Source organism: Toxotes jaculatrix, chromosome 10 (genome assembly GCF_017976425.1).
Source record: "Toxotes jaculatrix isolate fToxJac2 chromosome 10, fToxJac2.pri, whole genome shotgun sequence".
NCBI classification, from domain to species: domain Eukaryota; kingdom Metazoa; phylum Chordata; class Actinopteri; family Toxotidae; genus Toxotes; species Toxotes jaculatrix.
Window position 1 is genome coordinate 26597312 of NC_054403.1, and position 21321 is coordinate 26618632.

Below are 21321 nucleotides of genomic sequence, written 5' to 3' on the forward strand. Positions count from 1 at the left end.
TATCATCAAATCACATGAAAAGAGCCAAACATGTCTGTCCAATTTGCTGCTCTACTGGATATTTCCTTCAGCAGGAAGGTGTGTGTGTGTGTGTGTGTGTGTGTGTGTGTGTGTGTGTGTGTGTGTGTGTGTGTGTGTGCGTGTGTGTGAGTGTGTGTGTGCGTTTGTGTGTGCTCATGGTGATGAAGGAACATGTCACCCAGTGAAACTGTGTGGATCACTGATGTGTTTTTCATGATCTTTGGAAGCAGTGGAGCTCAGAGAAAACACACACACACACACACACACACACACACACACACACACACACACACACACACACACACACACACGGTCTTTTCAGATAGCTTGGTCCTTTAACCGTAACCTTTCAAACCAGTGTTCTTTATCAGCTTCTTATCTCTGTATAATCAAAGCGGTCCAACACAAACACACTGTTGTCTGCCATGTTTTAAAAGCTGTTGTTATTTAGAAATTTTTTATATTTGCATTTTTTTTTGAAGGGCTTTGTTGGGAAAATATGATGTGATGATTTTATTCACCGACATCAGATACTGAGTCTAAAATATCAAAATTCTAATTTTTTGTGTATTTGCAGATTGTAAACTTCTAACTTTGTTGAAACCCGACTTGTTTCCACAACTGCTGAAGAGGACATAACCTCGTCGTCCTCGGAGGTAGCTGAGCTCTGCGGAGGGTTCACACAGCTCAATGCATTTGGTGGATGAAGAAATGATTCATGTACTTTATATCACGTAAACATGCACTGTTTCTAACAACATTGGAGGATGTCCTCTGCTGTCACGCACATGCAAACACACACACACAGGTTCAGTGTTGCCATATCTGCTTTGGGCCTTGTTGCCCTGTGAAGGTTGATGGTGCAGTTATATTAACACTAATGGATTTTCTGTGTAATGAAGGAGCGGAAATTTCCCCCCCATTGCTCGCAAACAGGCACGACAGCATCGGCGCCGATGCGTTGTTATGCAAATGGCCGCGGCGGTGATGCGCTCTTTCAAATGAAGTGTTGGAAATGGGAGACAGGCTCAATGAGGCAGAGAAATTTCTAAACACTCAGAGGGCAGAAGGATTTTAATTTTTTGAAAGGAAATAAAAATGAAAGTTTGGACGCGCTGGATATCAGCGGCGCCATCGTTTCAATTAATCGCATTTTTCAGGGCAAAAATTACTCGGGCTGAAACGGAGCTGCGACGCGGCGTGACAGTTTCCATTAGCCGCCCAACCACCCACATCCACACAAACACACACGCAAGTGATGCATAAATAATATCAAGATCTGCATTTCAATTTCTGTTACAAAGTCATGTGGAGAATAATTGAGCTTACCATCGTTGTTTCAGCAATGGACCCAAAACTGTTGATAAAAATGTTGCAGGTTACGTTTACAGGAGGACCTGCAGGAGGACAAAAGAGAGGGAAAGAGACGGAGAAGTTAGATTTCACCACAGAGAGTTTTTAACTAAATAACACGTGAAGAGAGATCATCAACACGCCAATAAACAGGAGTAAGAAAGGGCGACAACAACAGAGACCGTATTTTCTACAGACGCTGAATATTGCTGATGTTGACAGGAAGTTGTGGTTTGGATCTTTTTTTTTATCTTGTCAAATATTGTAGCTGACAAAATGCACAGGAAGAAAAATCAGTCCCAGCAAATCAGAACCATCTCGTGTAATTTAAGACATCAGACATCGACTCTGAACAACCTGTAGCTGCTTCAGTTTCATTTTCTGACACGTGACAAAGACACCACCCATTCTTAAACCCACGTAAGCTTTCGCTGGCTCAGTGCTACAACAGAAATCTGTGAACAAATCAGAGATGTGGGAAACTCAGATGTCTGGAAACAGGTTTAAAGGCCTCAGGCTCTTCCCTCTGTTTAGAGATACATGTTTCCAAAAACAATTTTGGAATATGATTCCATTAAAAGTTCAAATATACAGTGAAGGCAGTGTATATTTGTATCTTGAGCCTTATTCTAACATTTGATTCTTATATTTTATTCAGATATTTTATGGTGAAAGTTCTGTAAAAATCCAATATATGGACCTTGAGTTGCTTGGACATTATGGCTGAAATCATAGTATTTAGTGAGCTTGCAATGCATCAGTGCATCCACCTGAAAGACAAAGCAAACACCATCTGCTGATGAAGACCATGTCACACTGTTAAAAGCTCAGGAATGAAAACAGTAAGTGGGCGTGGAGTTGGGATTCTGCTGCTTTTTTTTTTCCATTGTATTTTGTACTATGAGCGTGTGAATGTCCTCCTGTGGGACAGAACCGATCTGAACTGAGCTGAGCTGAGGTGGATTGTGTTCGGGCGTCTCGGTCTCTGTGTGACTGGATATTAAAGCATTAGAGGAGACTTAAGCTGAGGTGAGCTGATGACAGACTGCAGGAGGTAAACAAAGTGAAAGACAGCGTCTGGTGAGGTGGGGGCGCTGAATAAATGAGTCTCTGCTTTGTGCTTAAACACACCTCAGCGGCGTCTGACTACTTGACAACAGCAGGAAGTTTGTTCCTTGAGTCGCGGAGAAGGAAAAACATCTCATTACAACTTGAGAAAGCTAGAAATGAGAAAATCAATTTCACATCCCCTCCGAGTGTTAAAAAGTGCTGTCGGTTAAACTCGGGCGATATCAATAAACACAGAGTGTCATTTCAAAGGACTCCACCCCCCACCCCCACCCTCGGAGGTGAGACGCTGCGTTCAAGGTTGTTTTCAGATGAGCGAGTCAAGGTGAAAGTAAATACGGCTCAGGCCTTTTGCGACAGCTCCATTGATTTGCTGTATTACCAGCTTGTACAAACACAAATGCGATTACTTGGCGGCAGGAGTGGAGTTGCGGTGAGGAACGTGGAGGACGGCCAAACAGACAGCCGGGCTCTCATCTCTCTCAGGCGGTGGACATGATATTGGCTTTCAGACCTAAATAAAAGTCAGTATCTCTAAACTCTTCTTTATTAAAATTTATTTACCACACAGAGCGACAGAGAGGGGGCGCCACCTTTCACACTGAGACCAGGAGGCCGCGGCAGTGGCTTAAACATGCTTATTCCCTTTTTTTTTCTGAGAGTTAAAGGAGACGATCGATACCACTCTCATGTCTGAGCTTCAGTGAGTGTGGAGCCGGAGCGAGGAGTTAATTAGACTAGCGTAGCAAAAAGACTAGATGCAGGGAAAACAGCTAGCCTGGCTCTTGTTCAGCATTAGTACACAAACAGCAGTTTATCCATCTGCCCTTCTGCCCTTTCACTTCTGGGCAAAGAATCTCTGACTGTGGGGCTGAATGAAAGTCACTGCGCCATTTTCAGGACGAAACCGCTCCAGCACTTAGCTCCCCGCAAAACCACAGATGTATGTTTTACATTTCTGCATATACACACGCCCTTTGGCATGATTTTCCAGATTCTTTGCGTTTCCTGCAGTTTAAGCACATAATTTGATCAAAGCATCGATTTGCAGGAACCCTCTCAGAGCTGCTAAAGGCTGAGTTTGTAACCTCACTTTCAAGCTCTTTCAATAGATGTTAATGTTTGTTTTCTTTTCCCTGTAATGCTGAGGGGAGGGAAGGAATCAAGGAAGGTTAAGAGAACACTTTTTGAACATCTTTCTTTTTTTTTTTAAGCTTAAAACTTGAAGTCCTTGCAGCTGTCTCCAACCGTTAACGTCTTTTTCAAAAAAATCGCTCTGACTTTTTCCTCTGACCTTGCTCAGAAACACCCTCAGTTAGTCTGAGTGTTGTTTTTTTTCCTCAGGTGTCTGAAATTCTCAGCACTTTTTGGAACATTAAAGATGTCAAGTGGAAACACAATAAAAAATCCTGAAGAGTTTCTCATCGTTTAGAGGAGGAAAAAAAAGCATGTTTACTTAATGAACTGCTGTTAATCCTCTGTGGATAAAAATTCATTCATTCATCCTGATCATGCACTATTCTGATAAACATTCAGTATTTTTCCATCCATCATGAAAGAAGCATTAGACTGTTACAAACGAGTGGTTTACCATTATAGCTGCACTGCACTTTTCATGTATTAAACATGTTTTAAAATCTGTAGACACAGCGTCATTATCAGGTCTGTGAAATAATTAGATCAGCTAAAATTTTTGTAATCTGATTACTATAATCCCATTATATTTAATCCATTCCTCATCAGACCCCGTGTGTTCGGAAAAAAGGGTTTTTAAATCTTTGTTGGATTAGAAAATGTAATTTTTAAAAAAGTCAAGAGGCTGGATCAGTCATATTCTGATACATGTTGATGTGACTGAAGGTCAAACTATGCCTCATGCAAACACACACACACACACACACACACACACACACACACACACACACACACACACACACACACACACACACACACACACACACAGAGTTTGTGTTAAATGTCCCTGGCTAAACTCGACGTCTAATTCCACTGGCCGGCGGCTAGCTGGGAATGAAGGAAGGGGTCTGGATTATTTTGATGGCCAATTACTCTCCCTGTCACAGTCTGAGGACTGCTGGAGGCCACTGGGGAGGAATATCATCTGAGAGTCATTCACATACATACACACACACACACACACACACACACACACACACACACACACACACACACACACACACACACAAACACACACACACACACACACACACACACACACACACACAAACACACACACAGAAGCACGCAACTGTGGTTAAGCCATAGAGTAGAATCATAGGGTTGAAGATGCACAGTTAAGAGGGAAAAAATCATTAAAGCTAGCCGGGGGCACTGGTTCCCTCCGTGACTTACATGTACAGGATCTAATTAGAACAAACAATAGATTACTCACAGGACTGCGTGCGGAAAGGAGGATGAAGTAATAAAGATGGAGGGGGGAAAAAAAAGTTGCAGACATTAAATCAGCCAGGTTTGCCTCCAGTGCAGCAAACGAAACTGGCTGCAGATTGTTCCAGTGTAACTGAAGAGTAACAGCTGATCGAGGAGAGTGAGACACTAAAACTGCCGGGGTTAGAGGTTCAGTTACTTAAAAAGAGGAGAGAGATAACTGATGCTTCCACTATGGGAACTAAAGAAGCCTCGCATTGGTTTCAGTGTTTCCTGCTAAATCTGTCTTTATACAAACTGAGGAGAAAACTGAGGGGGAAACACAAACGAGAGTCCCTCAGAGTTTAAGGACCAGCACCAACCCTAAACCAGAAAAACCCAGAGCAGGCACCAACAACAAAAGGGGGGCATTTACACTGCGTACAAAACTCCTCAACTCAAAAATCGGAAAACATTTCAACCTTACTCAAGGTAAGACTGTTGTATTGATTTTAGCTAGGCGTACCTAATAAACTGCAAACTGAGATGTTGTGAGATATTAATAGTGATTCCTGTGTATGAAATGATTTTAGAGGATCTTAGCCAGCAGCCTCTGACTGAGCTTGGCCCCTCTTTCTTCTGGATGGAGCAGGAAACAGGACACAATAACCACATCCTGTCTTCCTACGCCCTAACACTGAGCATCAAGAGACTGTATTCAAGTCCATAGAAATCTACTCTGATCTAGAGATAATCAAATTTTATTAATGAAATGTTGCACAGATTTTTCTAACATGGACTTGTTTTCTAATTTTACTTGTCACCATAAACACCTAAACATAACAGAAATTCCAGATTTCTGTTGTTTGTTTTTTTTTTAATTTTCTGACCAATAATAAATACATTGATTTCTTTATTTGACTGTGCGTGAAAACATGAAACAAACCAGGGGACAAACAAACTGGGTGTAAACTCACTCTGAGATGAACGGACTCTAGAAGCTTCTTGGTAAATAATCAGCGGGACCACCCGACTCTGTCTGTCTGATGTATAAAGGTTCTACAAACACAGTGAGCACAAGCTCTTACATGTCTGAGTGCATCAGAGGCTTTATCCATAAACCAGCTGGTATTACATTATCGCTGTGTTTTCTCACAGAATGGCTTTTCAGGCCTAACTCAAGTCCTCTGACACGTTTCCTCTGCATCCTGGCTTTGTTCAAAATCCCTGCTTCAAAGTCCTCTCGCTCCCTGGCAGGAGGGAGGCGAGTGGAGGGATATCATAATTTGTCTTTTCTTGACGTCCCTTGCAGCACGTGACGCAAAAAAAACCTGAGGAGGAGGAGGAGAAGCTAATACCCTCCGAAAACCTCCTCCTTCTGCTTCTCTCCCTCTTTTCTGCTGCAACACTTCATTTAATAACCATCCAGTGAAGGAAAGAGGGAGAGAGAGAGAGACGGTTTGCTTTATAGCTTTCCAATAAAGACAGAAGACGGGGGAGCAGCAGAAAAAGACAGAGAGGCGAGCACAGCGACAGCTCATTAACTGTCATGGAGGACAGTCTGGCGGTGTGACTCACAGGTTACTGTAGCTGCACACTCGTATCTGCCTCAGTGTGTATGTGCCAAATGGCCTGAGCTGCACACACACACACACACACACACACACACACACACACACTCATGAATACACAGAAATGTCTATACTTCTCTGCTTGTAAGGACCCTCGATGACGTAACATGCTCCCTTACCTCCTGAACGAATTGAATTCTCAGTTAAATCCTTCTTGTAATTAAGGAGGTTTGGACAGCATCGGTTTTCATCGTGCATCTTATCCTGCGCTGCCTGAGCTTCAGTTTTGTGTTTTCCTGCGTTGGACTCTTGTTATTCTTTTTCTCGGTTACTGCGGCTGCTCCTCTCTAGCTTTCCATCCTGGCACTGCATGTACGCAGTTTATAATAACTGTGGTAGTTTTACCGCTCAGAGTAAATGGGTTAGTTTTTCATTTTGAGCAGATAATACTTTACACTTGACAGTACTTTACATCCACGCTGAATGGCTTACCCTAACCCTTACTCCTACCCTGACCAAAAATCCAACTAAAACCAAGTCTTTGTCCTCAGACGGCCATTTTAAGGTGTGTCCGAAAGTGAGGACCAACCAAAATGTCCTCAGTAAGGTCTGTGCTCTCTTTGGTCCTCACAAAGATAGATGTACAAATACACACACGCACACAGATGAAAATATGCCCTGACTGCACAAACATACATGTACACATACACATACAGACCAACAATGAGAACTGTACACACACCTACATATGGACAGACAAGAAGATAAAACACACACAAACGATAAAGTGACAAACAGTTCACACGCGTGGTGTACAAACACACACCAAGGGCAAAGACACGCATGTGCAAATGAGCAAACAAACTGGATAAACAAATGCACCGACTTACATCGACACACACACAAACACACACAGACACACACAATTACAAATATAGACTGAAGAAAAAGACAAGCACAGACATATTTAACACACACACACACACATTAAACACTCATTAACATATAGTTTTGCACGGATACACACTGTCTACACGCCTCATTGGTTCTTAACCTTCTGCAGCTGATAACATTAAATCATGTTACACACAGTCCTCGTCTTCTGCCCGCTCTCAAAGTTTGTCCCTGCTGGCCACCGTACTTGAATCAACACAAAACGGTTAAACTGTATAATGTGATATACAGGAAAAGACTGAAGTGTTACATTACCGAGTATTTTAAAACTAAATGAGTGAAATTACGTATTGAACTGAATTATTAACACAGGACTGAAACTGTGCCACTTTCTGTTTTATTTTCACTGTTGTGTGAATGTGAATGCTAAAAAGCTGAAAAGGTAATTTTACTGACTAAACACTCTCTGTCTCTCAAACACACAAACACACCAGCTGACACACACACACACACTCTGAGGAGGCCAATCAAGGCCAGTGACTGTGCTGAAGTCCTGCTGAGGTGCGTCGGCACAAATAAATCCCCCCCTTCTTCAGCCGAACTCCACTTTCATTAAAAACAAGTGACAACAGCAATAAAGCAGGATGAAACAAACGGCTCGGCTCGGCCTCTCAGCACTTCTGCTAACTGCAGCCACTGCAGCCTCTCGCTGTGGGAACAGTTCCTGAGCTCTCAGACTCTGCGCACCACACAAAACTAAAGGTGTAGAAACAATCTGTGTATTCTAAAAGAGATCATAGAGGCCCGTCCCTTCCCTCTCTGGAAGTCTGAAGGTGTGGGGAGATGTGAGGAGTGGACACTGGAGACATAAGACATAAGACATTTTTCAGTGAAACATTGTCCATCCAGGGCTCCAGAAATATTTCTGTTTCTTCATTCAAAAGACAAAACGTCTCTCTGTTTGGTGGTGGTCATCATCATCTACTCGTATTTCACCTCGGAGCAGAGCTGACAGAGAGACAGGAGTTCAGTGGTTATCCGGGAAGCAGACAGGTCGAGATAGAGACGGTATGAAGATGACAGCCTGATAAACCTGTGCCTGTAATTGCTTTTTTAATGATTAATAGTTCAGCAGGTTTGTGACTCCCCCCCCTCACCCATCTCCGCCCACCCCCTTTGACTTGGAGCATTTTTCCATTGTCACCTTAACATCTCATACTCACTTTTAAACCGACGCTAACTGATGCTGTGGATTTCAGACGTGGGAATGTTTTACTGTCGTCTCTGAATCATCTCCACCTCAGATCAAATTTAAACGCAGCCCTTTAGCATATTTCTGATTCTGTATCTTGTCACTGCTACAAGATAAAACTTTTCATTTTCACTGGAGCCAGTTCTATTACAAATGCATCCACTCATGACACTGGAAGGTATTTTGGATTAAAGCAACCAGTAAACAGCAGGTTACGCCACATCCACCAAATGCCATATGTTAGCATGATATAGCAGGTGCATAAAGACTGCAGGGAGCGTCACTGCTGCCAGGGTAGTGGTGAAACTCCAACCCAGTAATGACCAGCTGATCCTTACAGCACATAGGACTAGATTTTTTTCTGTGATTAATACATTTAATTGCAGAAAAGTGGGAATCATGGTGAAAGCTGACGTTGTCTGAAGCAAGAAATATACAAAGGAGGGTAAATTGTAGGAGACAGATTTGCACACTGACACCATCATAACTGAAACAGGACATGAGGCATCGTTCCTGCAGGTAAAGTCTTAAATGCACTCTCATCAACTGAGGCAACAACTTATTTAGTCATTACTCCACCTCTATCCTCACACTCAGGAGTCGTACTTCTGTTATTTAAACACGTCACTTGAACGTACAACAACAAAAGCTGAAACAGATCCCTTCCGTTTGGTTAGCGATTGAGTTCTAGCAGCTTGACATCAGCTTCAAGATGGCAGAGAAGACGCCGGTTTGCAAACATGGAAAATCACTGCTCCTCTTCCCTCTTAATCATCCTCCACTGAGGCTCGCAGGTCTTAGCATCAATCCAGCACTCACTGGAGCCACCATTATAAGCCACCTCTGGTGGTGGCTTGATCCCCATCTGCCAGCAATGAGTCAGACAACAAAAGCTGGCCCTCCTCACAAACAAAACTCATCTGACACACCGCAGAGCTGAAAGCACTCACAGTTCACTTCATCCTGAGGATGGAGGCTGCTGAGCTGTGCGTGTCTGAGGAGCAGATTTAAGTTTTGATGAGCTCAGGAAGTCAAACTGCCAGATGTTGTTGGTGGAACGGGAAAGTTAAATCCACAGATCCTTTCAGACAAGTGTGTTCTGGATTCATTCATAAAGAATCAGCAGTGCTGAACTCTGCCAAACAAGTTTACCTTTTGAAAGAGGATGAAAATCTCTGCGTTCATAATGTGGATCTCATTTTCATTAAGTCTGCACATGCTGTAGCGCTCCCTGTCTTTCATAAAAATAGCATCAGAAACCTTAAAGTCGCCCATGTCCAAGTTCACCTGAACAAGGAGCTGTGAGTCCATGTCCGAGTGTGGAATGACTCTTAAGGAGGCCACAAACACATAAAGCTGTGGTTAGAATGAAGGGTGACAGTAGAGTTTCCACCTTTACAGAGAGGAATGTGAAATCAATGTGCCAAAACTTCAAAAAAAAATCTCCTGTACTTTTTTCTCTGTGCACTTCTCATAAAGATGTTGGCTCTTTGCTAATGACAAACAGTTCTGTCCTCTCTTGTGTGAGAATGAGCCTGAAATTCTCCTTCGACTGCAACATCCTGCAACTCAGATGTATTTATCCAACTACTGTTACTGACAGATCAGCCTGCGGGGACTCATCTTAACCAACATCCCCACAAAGCCGTCGTCATCAGCACAACATTTAGGGACCAATTAACCGGTCAGCCCACCAGCCTCCTCTGCTGACATCCTCATTACTGGCATACCTGGATTACCAAGTGGAACTAATGAAGCAGCATAAATCAAGCGCACCCCATGCTTTTACAAGAAGGACAGAGTATAGGTGGGACAGTGTGGTACGCCCCATTATCAGGTCCTAGGAGGGTTGTAAAACACAGGTATCTGGAGGACTGTCTTGGCCCAGCTCTCCGATCCGATGCTTTATTTAACTCTCTCCTCTCCTGATGTCCAATTTGCTCTTCCCTAAGCGGCACGCCAGCGCTGCAGCAGGGAAGCCGAATTTATTCACAGCAACCAACGACCATAGAGCTGAACCAAGCAAAGGGAGGAAAGGGAAGAAGAAGAGAAGTTGCAGGCCACAAATTATATGAATAATACTCAAGAGTTACGCGGGATCGCCTGTTTCGCAACTGAGCTGCCGTCAGCAAAAAATACTACAATGGCTGTGAGACATTAAATATTTATAGGGCGTCGTCTGTGGGCTATATGGTCTGTGGAAAGCAGTTTTACTTTTTATTGAACTAATGTGCTGTATATTCCCCTCACATGCTCATAGAAGCTGAGGAACATGGTTCATTCTACAGGCAGGACTGGAGGAAAACAGGGTTTTAAAATCAGAAGGGTTGTTTTTCTTTTCCTATTGCAGTTTTTTTCTCCATTACAGCCCAACACGACAGCTCAGGAGGTGATCATTTTGTTCCTATTCTCCATGAATAAACATCAGAGCTGAAATGCCACCGAGAGAGAAAAAAAAAGTTTTCCTGGGAACTTTAAAGCATCATAAATCTCCTGACTCAATAGTGAAACAGTGAAATAATGAACATTTCATCAAACGCCCAGAGCTTTATATTCCTGGAGGTTACTCAGCTCAACTTCAAAAAACTTTGCTAAAAGTCATAAAACTGATTCTGTACTTGGAAAGAAAAAAGACCTTCAAGCCTCTTTGTCCACAAACGCAGAGGATACCTGAAGAGTGTGTGTGTGTGTGTGTGTGTGTGTTAGCAGGAATATTTTTTTATTGTATATGGAACTTTACCTTTTTACTACTTTAACTTGAACATTAAATATATCTCTTCTTCACTGCCAGTGGTTCTGTAATGGAGCTTTTCAGTCCATGAATAAAAAAGTACCATGCACCAGCCATGGTTAGTAATACTTAGCTTGTGAACAGTTGGATATTGTGTTCTGCGGCTCCAGAGGAACTTAATCAAATGTGAGACAATTTAAGCCAGTAACTCCTGGTCATATCTAAGAAAAAGCCCATTCCAAACAGCACACTGATTAGTTTGGCTGCCGCATGTTGACAGAAATACAGAAGCTTGAAAAAAGGGCTTTATTTTTTCCTCAAATCAACAAGCTTTCAAGGATTTTCCCTGACTTTCTGTACATGCCCACAAGCAGGACTACAGGCGGATAAATAAATAAACAAAACCGAGGGAGAGTAACTTTCACTCTTCCTTCTCCTGTTGCTGTTTTATTCAGTTCTTTGCCTCCATTACATCCAGACATGACAACGGAGGAGGAGATAAACATCAAGGCCGTGAAACGCCGAGGGGAAAGAAAAGAAAATGCTGGAAGGCTGCGAGACATTAAAGCGGCGTCCGTCTCCCAACTCCACAGTGAAACACTATTGAAACAAGGCTCATTTCTCTTCCTCTCTTCTCTTTCTTATGTCTACTTTCTCTAAAGAGTCACCAGCACCTGAAAAAAAGGACCTGTCTGCATCTTTCTCTTGTTTATTTCTGCCTTTATTCACCATGCAGATGCCATAGGCCTTCCTCCGTGCTCCATCACTCTTCATGTACACAGACAGCGCTCATTATTCTCCCACATGTAACGGCGTATACCTGGCTTCTCCTATAGAACAGGAAACCCTTTTAGGTTTAAATGAGGGAGTAAACAGTGCGGTTGATCAGTGGCAGGGAAAAAAAAAACACTTCCTGTCACATTTTAATTGGAGTGGTGAGATGAGCAATGGTGGTTTCTCCTGCCGACATATTCAGCCATCCATCATCGCCTCTTCCATGGAGTGAACTTAAGGGAAAAACTTAATTTTCCTCCCCAGCGAGGGTGGAGAACTACCATTACAATATGTTTTACTCCACCTCCTCTTCCTCCATTCCTCTATCTCTCCCTTCACTCTTTCCACGAATCCGTTTCTTTTTTCTTTCTTCTCCTGTCTCATTGTCACTCCGCCTCTCCGTCTGATTTGTATTCTCGCTCTCAGCCACAGGGTGTTCAAGTTTCATTATGAGATGAAATGTATTCAAAGTGGGAGGCAGGCAGGGGAGGAGGAGAGGATGGAGAGATGGATGGATGCATGGCAGCCTGGTCAGAAATCACCTGAGGCTTTGTGTGCTCGCATATATGTGTGTGTGTGTGTGTGTCTGTTTGTCTATGCATATTTACTCGAAAATTGGCATTCATGCCTGGGAGCACTTTTAGTTTCTCCGTGTGACGGTGTGTGCGACTATGTGTTTGCAGTGGGAATATTTGTGTATGTGTGTGTGTTTGCCTGTCAGCATGTGCTTGCATGTGTGCATTTCCGCTCTCCCATAGTTCCTCTGTTTATACATATTAACCTAACACACACACACACACACACAGTCTTATCTAGGCATTAATCATGAGCCAAAGCACCATGACAAACAAATCTATCTCTGTACTGTATGAAGAGCTGGATAAAGGATTCTGTACATTCAAACTAGTAGATAAGCTTTGAAGGGAAAGCTTAAAGAACATAAACACATTTTAGTGGTTAATATATTTAAATTCATAATTTTCATGTATGTGACATGAACAGCCTCGTTTTTCTGAGAGCTGAATTTTAAAATGCGGAGTGGAGGTCGTCTGTGCTGGACGATTTTGGTCACACTCTGAAAACTTACTTACAGTTTTCATCAAACATAAGAGTGGCTGCGTCGTTGGGTCAGCGTGGCTTCGATGAGCCTGAGACAATAAAACAGTCTCATATTCATGCGTTTGAAAGACGCCCAGAGTTTGTACAGCAAGTTCTCATATAATCAGAACCAAACTCATCACAGCTGCAGTCATTTCGTCTCACACACCGATGATCGTGAAGAAAGAAGCTCAATATTTATGTTACACAGTAACTTCAAGGAAAGTGCATTTGCAAGCATTTGATTGGCCAGTGCAGCAGCATGGCACCGTGTTTGTCAGTGCAGCTCTGCACTTGGACAGACAGCACAGACAGCACAGACAGCAGGAGCCTTCAAGCTCTCCACTACACCGTTTGAACTGGAGAGACTGAAACCACTGCTGAAACATGTTCTGCCGTCATACAGAGAACGATGCTGCAGAAACGATGAGATGTTTACGGGTAAAGTCGATCACTTCTCCCACCAAAAAGAAGCAGATGCTAAAACTAAAACATTCAGTGAATTGCAAAGCAGTGCTCCTGGGCCTTCCGGGGCTTTCCAGGCCAGGTGTTGACTGACGGGCGGACATGACAGGCTGGCAGCGGCCTGACTGCAGAGGAACAGAAATCAATAGCGACAGAGACGAGGTGACTGGAGCTTGATTCCACTGGATTACGGAAAGGAAGTGATACTGCAAAGAGTGTGTGTGTGTGTGTGTCTATGATTTTTAAAAAAATGAGACGTGTTTGTATTTGCACTGTACATGTGTTTTTATTTCTCTGTGTTGTTTTGTTGTTGTGTGTGTGTGTTTTTGTGCATGTGAACATGCGTGTATGTGTTTGCATGATCCTTCCTTTCTTTGCCTTACTGTGTGTTTGTGTAGACAGAATGTTTGCCTTGTGTGCGTGTGTGTGTGTGTGCATGTGTGTGTGTGCATGTGGTGGTCATCTGCTCAATAAATCAGTGTGTGATTTAAGTGTGTGTCGTGATGCTCTGCTGTTAGCTCAATGCTTTTAATCATCTTGAGAGGAAGGTAGATAGTCATGTGAGATTAGTGGATGAACACACACACGCACGCACGCACAACACACAGGCTCCACCCTCTCACCTTATCCCTTACACACACAGAGATAACCCATGCGCTCCTTGAAAACTCACTGATGATACAGGTCCATTTGATATTATGTCGTTTCCTATATTCAAATTTAAATTCAAGGGTTCAGAGTTTCATAGTTTAAATACTTGTTTACAATTATATTAAAACTTATCTTTACTCTCATGGCATTTTTCATTCAGCTCCTGAGAACGGTGTTGTCTGCGTAGGATCCCAGGGACACAGTAAAAGGATGGATTCATTTGTTTTTAACGAGACTTAAAATGTTAATTAAAAAACAAACAAAAAAAGAAACAACTTGAGATCTGGGAAATTAAATGTCTTCATTATAACTACATGTTCAATCACATGCTAGAGAAAATAAAGAAAAAAATCTCTTTCAGTCTTTCAGTATAAAGTTTGTATGAAAACTGATTTAATCATAAATCCACATGGTGATTTCTCGTTCATTTGGTGAATCTGAGAGAGACGAGTTAATGCGGAGGTTGAGGTGAATGTTTGCACAGAGGATATACGACACTTCAAAATGAAGTTTGCCTCTGTAAGTTTTGTCTCTGTAACTGGTCATTGTTGGTTTCTTTTAAGCATTAAAAACAATAACTGTTTAATTTTAACTAGTCGTTTTAGTTGTTTAAACAAACCAGTCTGTGACTGTAGAGGTGAGCGATCAGACAATCAGCCAGCTTCTGACTCGTTTCGTCATGTAGGTCTGAGGATTTGTTGGAACTTCTATAGTTGAGGAAAGCCCTGCAATCACACCCGAGTGTTTTCTTTCTAAAGCACCATGCAGCCATATTATACTCTTTAAAATAGGCCACTTGGATGGGCATTAATCTCTGTAGGGGGATATTCTGCTTTACATTCACTAAAACCACACTATGTGCTCCAGCCTGCAGTAATCATTTTGCAGTGTTAGCTCTCTGCAGCACAGTGCAATCACATTATAAAGGTGTTCTCAATGAGACAGGCCACTTGGATAAGCATAAATCTACATAGCAGCAATTTTTTTTTTGCTCTCCATAAAAAAGTAAAATAACTGCAAGATGCTCCTATCTGCAGTCGTCACATTAAAGTGTCACCTCTCTGAAGCACTATGCAATCATATTACAAAGCCGCTCTCCATGAACTCGGGCTCTTGGATAAACATAAATCTACAGAGACAGACTGAATCCTCGGGCCTCTCTCATGGCACCGAGGGGGAAGGAGAGCCCAGAATCTGTTCGCAGACAAATATCCCTTGGCCTAACATTAATCTGCATAAAGCGCCGGTGCGAGGAGGTGAGTTCTGTGTAATATGTGCTGAACATCCCACAACAGGAGGAGCAGAGCGGAGCCTCTAATCAGTGAGAAGGGCTAATGCTGACGGCGGCCATGGCGAGGCTTCAGGCCGTGACCTGTGGACTGGATTCTGCTGAACACGCTGGAAAAAATATCTCCTCTCCCCCCCTCATGTTTCCTATCTGTCCTTTTCCCTCCTTTCTTTCCTCATTGTTCTCATTTTACCATTCAGTTCCTTTCCTTCTTTTTTTTTATTTCTTTGGTGTCTTACCTTCTTTCCTTTCCCTTCTTTAATAATCTTGTCTCTTGTTTTCATTTTCTTTACCTTTCCTTTGATGTCCTTTCATCTCCTTTACTGACCTGTAATTTAGTTTGTTTCCTCTTATTTTATCTGTTTATCTTTTTTCTTCCTTTCCCTACACGCAATTTAATTTTCTCTCTGTTCTTTTTCTTCATTACCCTGTTCTTTGGTAGACCGTCCTTTCCTCGAATTTTCCAATCCTTTCCTTGGCTGTTGTAGTCTCCCATCCCCCTCTTCTCTTCTCCTCTTCCATATTACATCTTTCCTCTCTTCCTTCTACTTTAACCTAATCTTTTTTTCCTTTCATGTCTCCCCTGCTGTCTTTCTATTCTAAAACGGACATTTCCACCAAAGTCGCCCAAAGCCGACCAGCTCTGCAGACTAAGAAGACGAGCCTCGGCGCCACTTTGTAGTAAAAATTAGCCATTTCTGATGATAAAGAGTGTGTGCGTCAGGAACCAGGTTTGAGGGTCCCACTGAGGATGCTGCAGGCAGATCAAGTCAAAATAGTGAAAGGAAATAAAGTGCTGTCTTACAGCTGTGCAAAGTGAGATCCGTGCTCAGAACAAATCGATGAGCTTTAATCTCCAGCATACCAAATCCTTTTTGACGAGTTGTTAGATGACAGCAGAGTGCTCTGAGGTGGTCTGGCACTACCTTTGACGGCCATATTGGAGGAGCTCATCGTTTCATCGGTGCTTGCACGTTCACATCTGTCTCTTCTCTCTTTGTTAGCCTTTAGTTAGCCTTCTAGATTGTTGGCTAGCTCACAGATTTCTTCATCTTAACTGAGCTAATGTGCATCCTGTTTCAAATCTGAGTGTTTTCAAGAGAATGGGAAAGTGAGTAAGACAATGTAATATATAAAGCTAACACTGCTTATTTCATTTAAAGCTGAATTTAAATTTTTTTTTTTACATCTTCTGCACAAAACAATTTCACATTTAAAACAGTTTTGTCAATTGTAAAAATTCCACTTGTCTAATGATAAATTTCTAATTGAAACCCATTGTTTAATTTCAAAGTCACACTGACCTTAAGGTTAATTTATATGTTAAATAAACAATATAGAATGGGCAATGTAGTATGAATAAATGTCCTTGTAATACAAGTCTATGGAGAGAGTCCACAAAACCCTAATAACCCAGGAATATTAGAGCTAAATACATTTCATCACAGAAACCCAATCCCCAGATTAACACTGACATTCGTACACTGTATAGTTTTGTTATGCATGTTTTCTAGTTTTCCATTTGTTAATACACTAAACTTAGATTAGTTTAAGGTCCAACCAATGTTTAATTATAACCAGCAAACTGAGGAAACTCTATTAAAATTACATAGTAATTACAAACATCTTTATTTTTCTTGCTGCTACAAATACTGTATTATGAGATTAAGTTTGACATTCCTGTCCATTCTAACACCTCTCTGAACTTCTTAAGACACAATTCTCCACTTGCTATTTGAACATTAAAATGAGAAATAATTTCTTATTAGCTCTGCAGTCTTTTTTCCTCCCCTGAGCCACTGGGTAAGCTATGCACCACAGCAGCCAGGAGGCCGACGGTCTGCTGCTTGCTAATACTAAAGGTTCTAACGTCTCCTGTGAAGCTGACAGTGTTGGCCAGCAGAGTAAGCTCAGGAGGTAATTGGGGTCTTTAGTCTGCAAACCAAACAGAGTCTCTCTCAATAGCATTAGTCACCCAGAGTAATCAGACACAAAAGGATAATATATGTGCAGAACTGTGGATAAAGATGCTGCTGAACTAAAGTTTTTGTTTTAGTCGTCTTGAGACGGCACGGCCTGACTCAACTATTTCAGCAATGCAACCTCCGATATTTCCTCAGCACTGGTGCCAAAATCACTGAGGACTATTCTGTTTCCAGGAGATATTAACATAAGCTTTCCTAACCTGCGCTGACTGTGTCTGGCAGTGTTGCCCAAAAAAGGTTTCCCAGAGCATCACCTCTGCTGTTTAACCCATCACCAACTGTAATTGTCTGGAAACTCCTGCAGCACTAATTGCAGGATGGACCACTGTGTGTATCTGAGCGTGTATGTGTGTGTGTGGAGTGTGTGTGTGTGTGTGGGGGGGATTTCTGCCTTGGCCTCCACTTTGTGCATGCAAATTAGGGCCACATACACATTAGTTACGACTGACAGGAGCCACTGTGTAAAGGGCCTGCTGTGCTACGAGCGTTAGCATGTTAAGCTAACGAGCCAAATGGGCTGAGAGAGATTCTTCAACACGGATCAACAGAGAACAAATAGAGTGTTTACAAAGCTATTCTGTACTGTACTCTGCTGTATTCTACTGTATTCTACTGTTACTCTTTACCACACTATACTACATTTTATTTTATTCTAATGCACTTTACTGGTACCCACAGTACTGTGCTGTACTATATTGTACTGTACTACATTATACCACATGATACTATCTATACTATACAAATATAGTATATATCATACTATACTGCCACATCACACTATACTGCTGACTTGCACTTTACCAGTAGTATTCTATCCCATTTACTACAGTATACAAATACACTATATACTGTACAGTATATACTTCTGTAATGTAGTACTGTATACATTATATTCCACTGTACTATAGGCCTCCTGTACATAACGTACTATACTACAAAACTAAAACCGCTGCTACATCAAATCATAAGATGATTCAGAACATATAAAAACAAAGGGCACAGGGATTCTAATGATGGCCCTGCTCTGAAGATGACTTGAGTTTGGAAAGACCTGCAAAAAAAATTCTCTGTGAAACTTCAGCTTCTTTTATTTCTCTCTGCAGAACAGTATGAAGACCCAAAAAAATAAAAATCTAACTTAGTAAAGGCAGTGCTGAGTCGGGATGTGTGGTAATGTGAGCTCCCAGCTTTCAGGTACAGAGGTTGACACTCTGGCCCTTCAGTGAGATGTGAAGTTTATCTACTGTAGCATCATATTTACTCCTGCTGAAATTCAATGACAAACATAATTGTGATGAGAGGCTCTGAAACAGCTTATATAACATCAACACTGTCAGGCTGGTCATGTGTCAGACAGATGTAAATATGTGTTAAACTTCAGTCAGTTTTGTTTATCTTGGCATTGGAGGGTTTGTCTTACGCTGTTGTGACTGTCCTTATACAGAAGTTGCCCGGTGTCATATATGCACAGTGCAACAGACTTATACATCTGCCATGATCGAGGGCACGTGGGGTGAAGCTACACAAGCCAAATTCAAGAGAGCTGTGTGTCTACATTAGCCTTCATTACAGAGACCTTGTTCTGCACAAGTTTTGTTTGCAAACAGTTTTACAATAAAAGATGCAGGCACACCTGAGCCTGCGATAAAAGACTTCATATCTGCTGGAAGAATTAACTGTCGTCACACTCAGCAGCTTTTTCCAACATGTTTTGCCACTAATAAAACAACTGTATGTGGCATTAAGGGAAAAAAATCTTTGTGTCAACACAATGAATTAAGTAAAGACTGAAATACTGCAACTGAAATGTTACTGAAATTATGCTTCACTGCTCCTGTCACAGTAAAACAACTACAACAACACATAACAATCTCTATATTTTTATATATTTAAACCAAGTAAGCATTTCCCTGATGGTCCTAGTTGGGAAAATGCCTCTTTATTGCATGAGTGATAAACACAAAACCATGGTCAGCGAAGAAGAGAAGAAGAAAAAAGAAAAAAGGGAAAAAGAAAAAGGAAAGTACCTTTCTTGTGAGTAGCTTCATTTTTGGAGCCTTTGGGGTCTAATAAAAAAAAGATCAGAATTAAACACAGCATATTCTAACAACACGTTACCAACTATACGTTGTTTGTCCTCGTTAAGGAAAACAACCGCTTTGTCTATCAAGGAGCGAACAAGACAGCAAGGCTCGATTATCTAAGGTGTCGCACTGCTGCCAACGCTCAGCGGGGGAGAGTGTATGGCAGTGGGGGAGACTTAGGAGGGGGGGTTGGGGGTGGGGGGGCAACATACTGTAAAGGCAATAGCAGGAAGGAGGGATGCATGAGTCTGTAGAGGAACAATCTACTGCCATACTGCAGCGGGCAGGAGAGGAGAGGCGATGCACTGGGATGAAGAGGAGGAGGAAGAGGGTTGCAATGCAGTTCTGTCAAGAGGAGCTGAAAGTAAGACTAGCAAAATGCACTACAGGAGATGCAAGAGGCCAGAGAGAGAAAGAGGAGGAAGAGGAGGAGGAGGGCGGGGAGAATGCAAAGACTACATGTCAAACTGGCTTCATTTAAATTTTTGCCTCATTTGGCCTTCAAGGAAATTACACTTTTTTTTTTTTTTTTTTTAAACATTTCTTTTCTCTTGGGCAACAGGTTGGTGCTGAGTTGCATATTCCAGAATGACTTGACTGACTCCCACATGAAATGAACCAGACCAGTTACGGTTCTCAAAATGGATTCTTTGTCCCTTACAACAGTTTGACTCCAGCTACAGAAATGGAGCCGTAGCCCCACAGGAACGGATAAATGATCTCAAAATCTGAAATGAAATCCCACTATTTCCTTCAAATGGGCACCATTAATTTGAAGTCATTCGGCTGAAATGGAGCCCATTGGAATGACAAAGAGTTCTACTTCCACCCTCAAAAATGTAAATCTTCAACCTCTTCCAAATGGGCCACATAATTTCAGTCGTACCACTGAAAGGGAACTTTTAGTCTGCAGGGAGACTGATTTGTAACGGAAAAATGTCAACCTGTTAATGTCAAGGAACTGAAAGTTAAGGCCGGACGATTCATTGTTTCACAGCGACAAGGCCTTTTCCCTTGTTCACGCCAGGAAAGTTACTGTCTGCTCTACAAAGGACGGTGTCTGATGTCACTGAAGATCAGCGGCTTATTGGATTCATCTAGAAAGTTCAAGTACGAGAAGCATAGAGAAAAGTTTCAGTGTTCTCTGATCGGCAGATAAACGACACTTCACCTTTCACCCTTCATGGTTTTGAAAAATGCTCTCACATGACTACAAACTCCAAGTGTCTCACAGGTACTGAGTGAAATATCCTCTGCACAAATATCCTTATGTAAAGGTCAACCAGTGTACAGCTCATTCTGACCGTCAAACAGTTTAATGGGTTTTGAGCAAATAATGATCAGGTCCATACATTGGACAGCAATGTATTTCTTTGCAAGTAATTCTCAACATAAGTTAGAAATGTCACACGCACAGCCTTTGATTTTCATCAAAATGAACAGCGTCATTCTCTTTCAGCTACATACAGGGGCGTTTTTTTTTCCTTTCATAGCTCAAATTTGTTGATTGATGTTCTATTTTGGCTCAAAACCGCATTGAACTGAGTAAACCAGGCCCAGTCTGCTTTGCTGTACTTGACAACTGCCATTGTGAGGGATGGCGACTATACCGAGTAGAAGTCTGGGAGCGATATTGTAATCTGTCATTGTCAGCCCGAAAAAAAGGGAAATGGCTCCCAAGATAGATGGAAAGTATTCGTC

The 21321-nt window shown here is 42.0% G+C and overlaps 1 protein-coding gene across 1 annotated transcript in view; it reads right to left on the reverse strand.

Moving 5' to 3' along the window:
* The window catches only part of glra1 (glycine receptor, alpha 1), an 83952-nt gene that overhangs the window by 36651 nt on the left and 25980 nt on the right, over window positions 1–21321 (reverse strand). Inside the window, exons 4-5 of the mRNA XM_041048159.1 lie at window positions 19564–19602; window positions 1351–1418 (exon numbers count right to left, since the gene is read on the reverse strand). Of these exons, the coding sequence (XP_040904093.1) occupies window positions 1351–1418; window positions 19564–19602 (107 nt within the window). The remainder of the gene's footprint in view (window positions 1–1350; window positions 1419–19563; window positions 19603–21321) is intronic.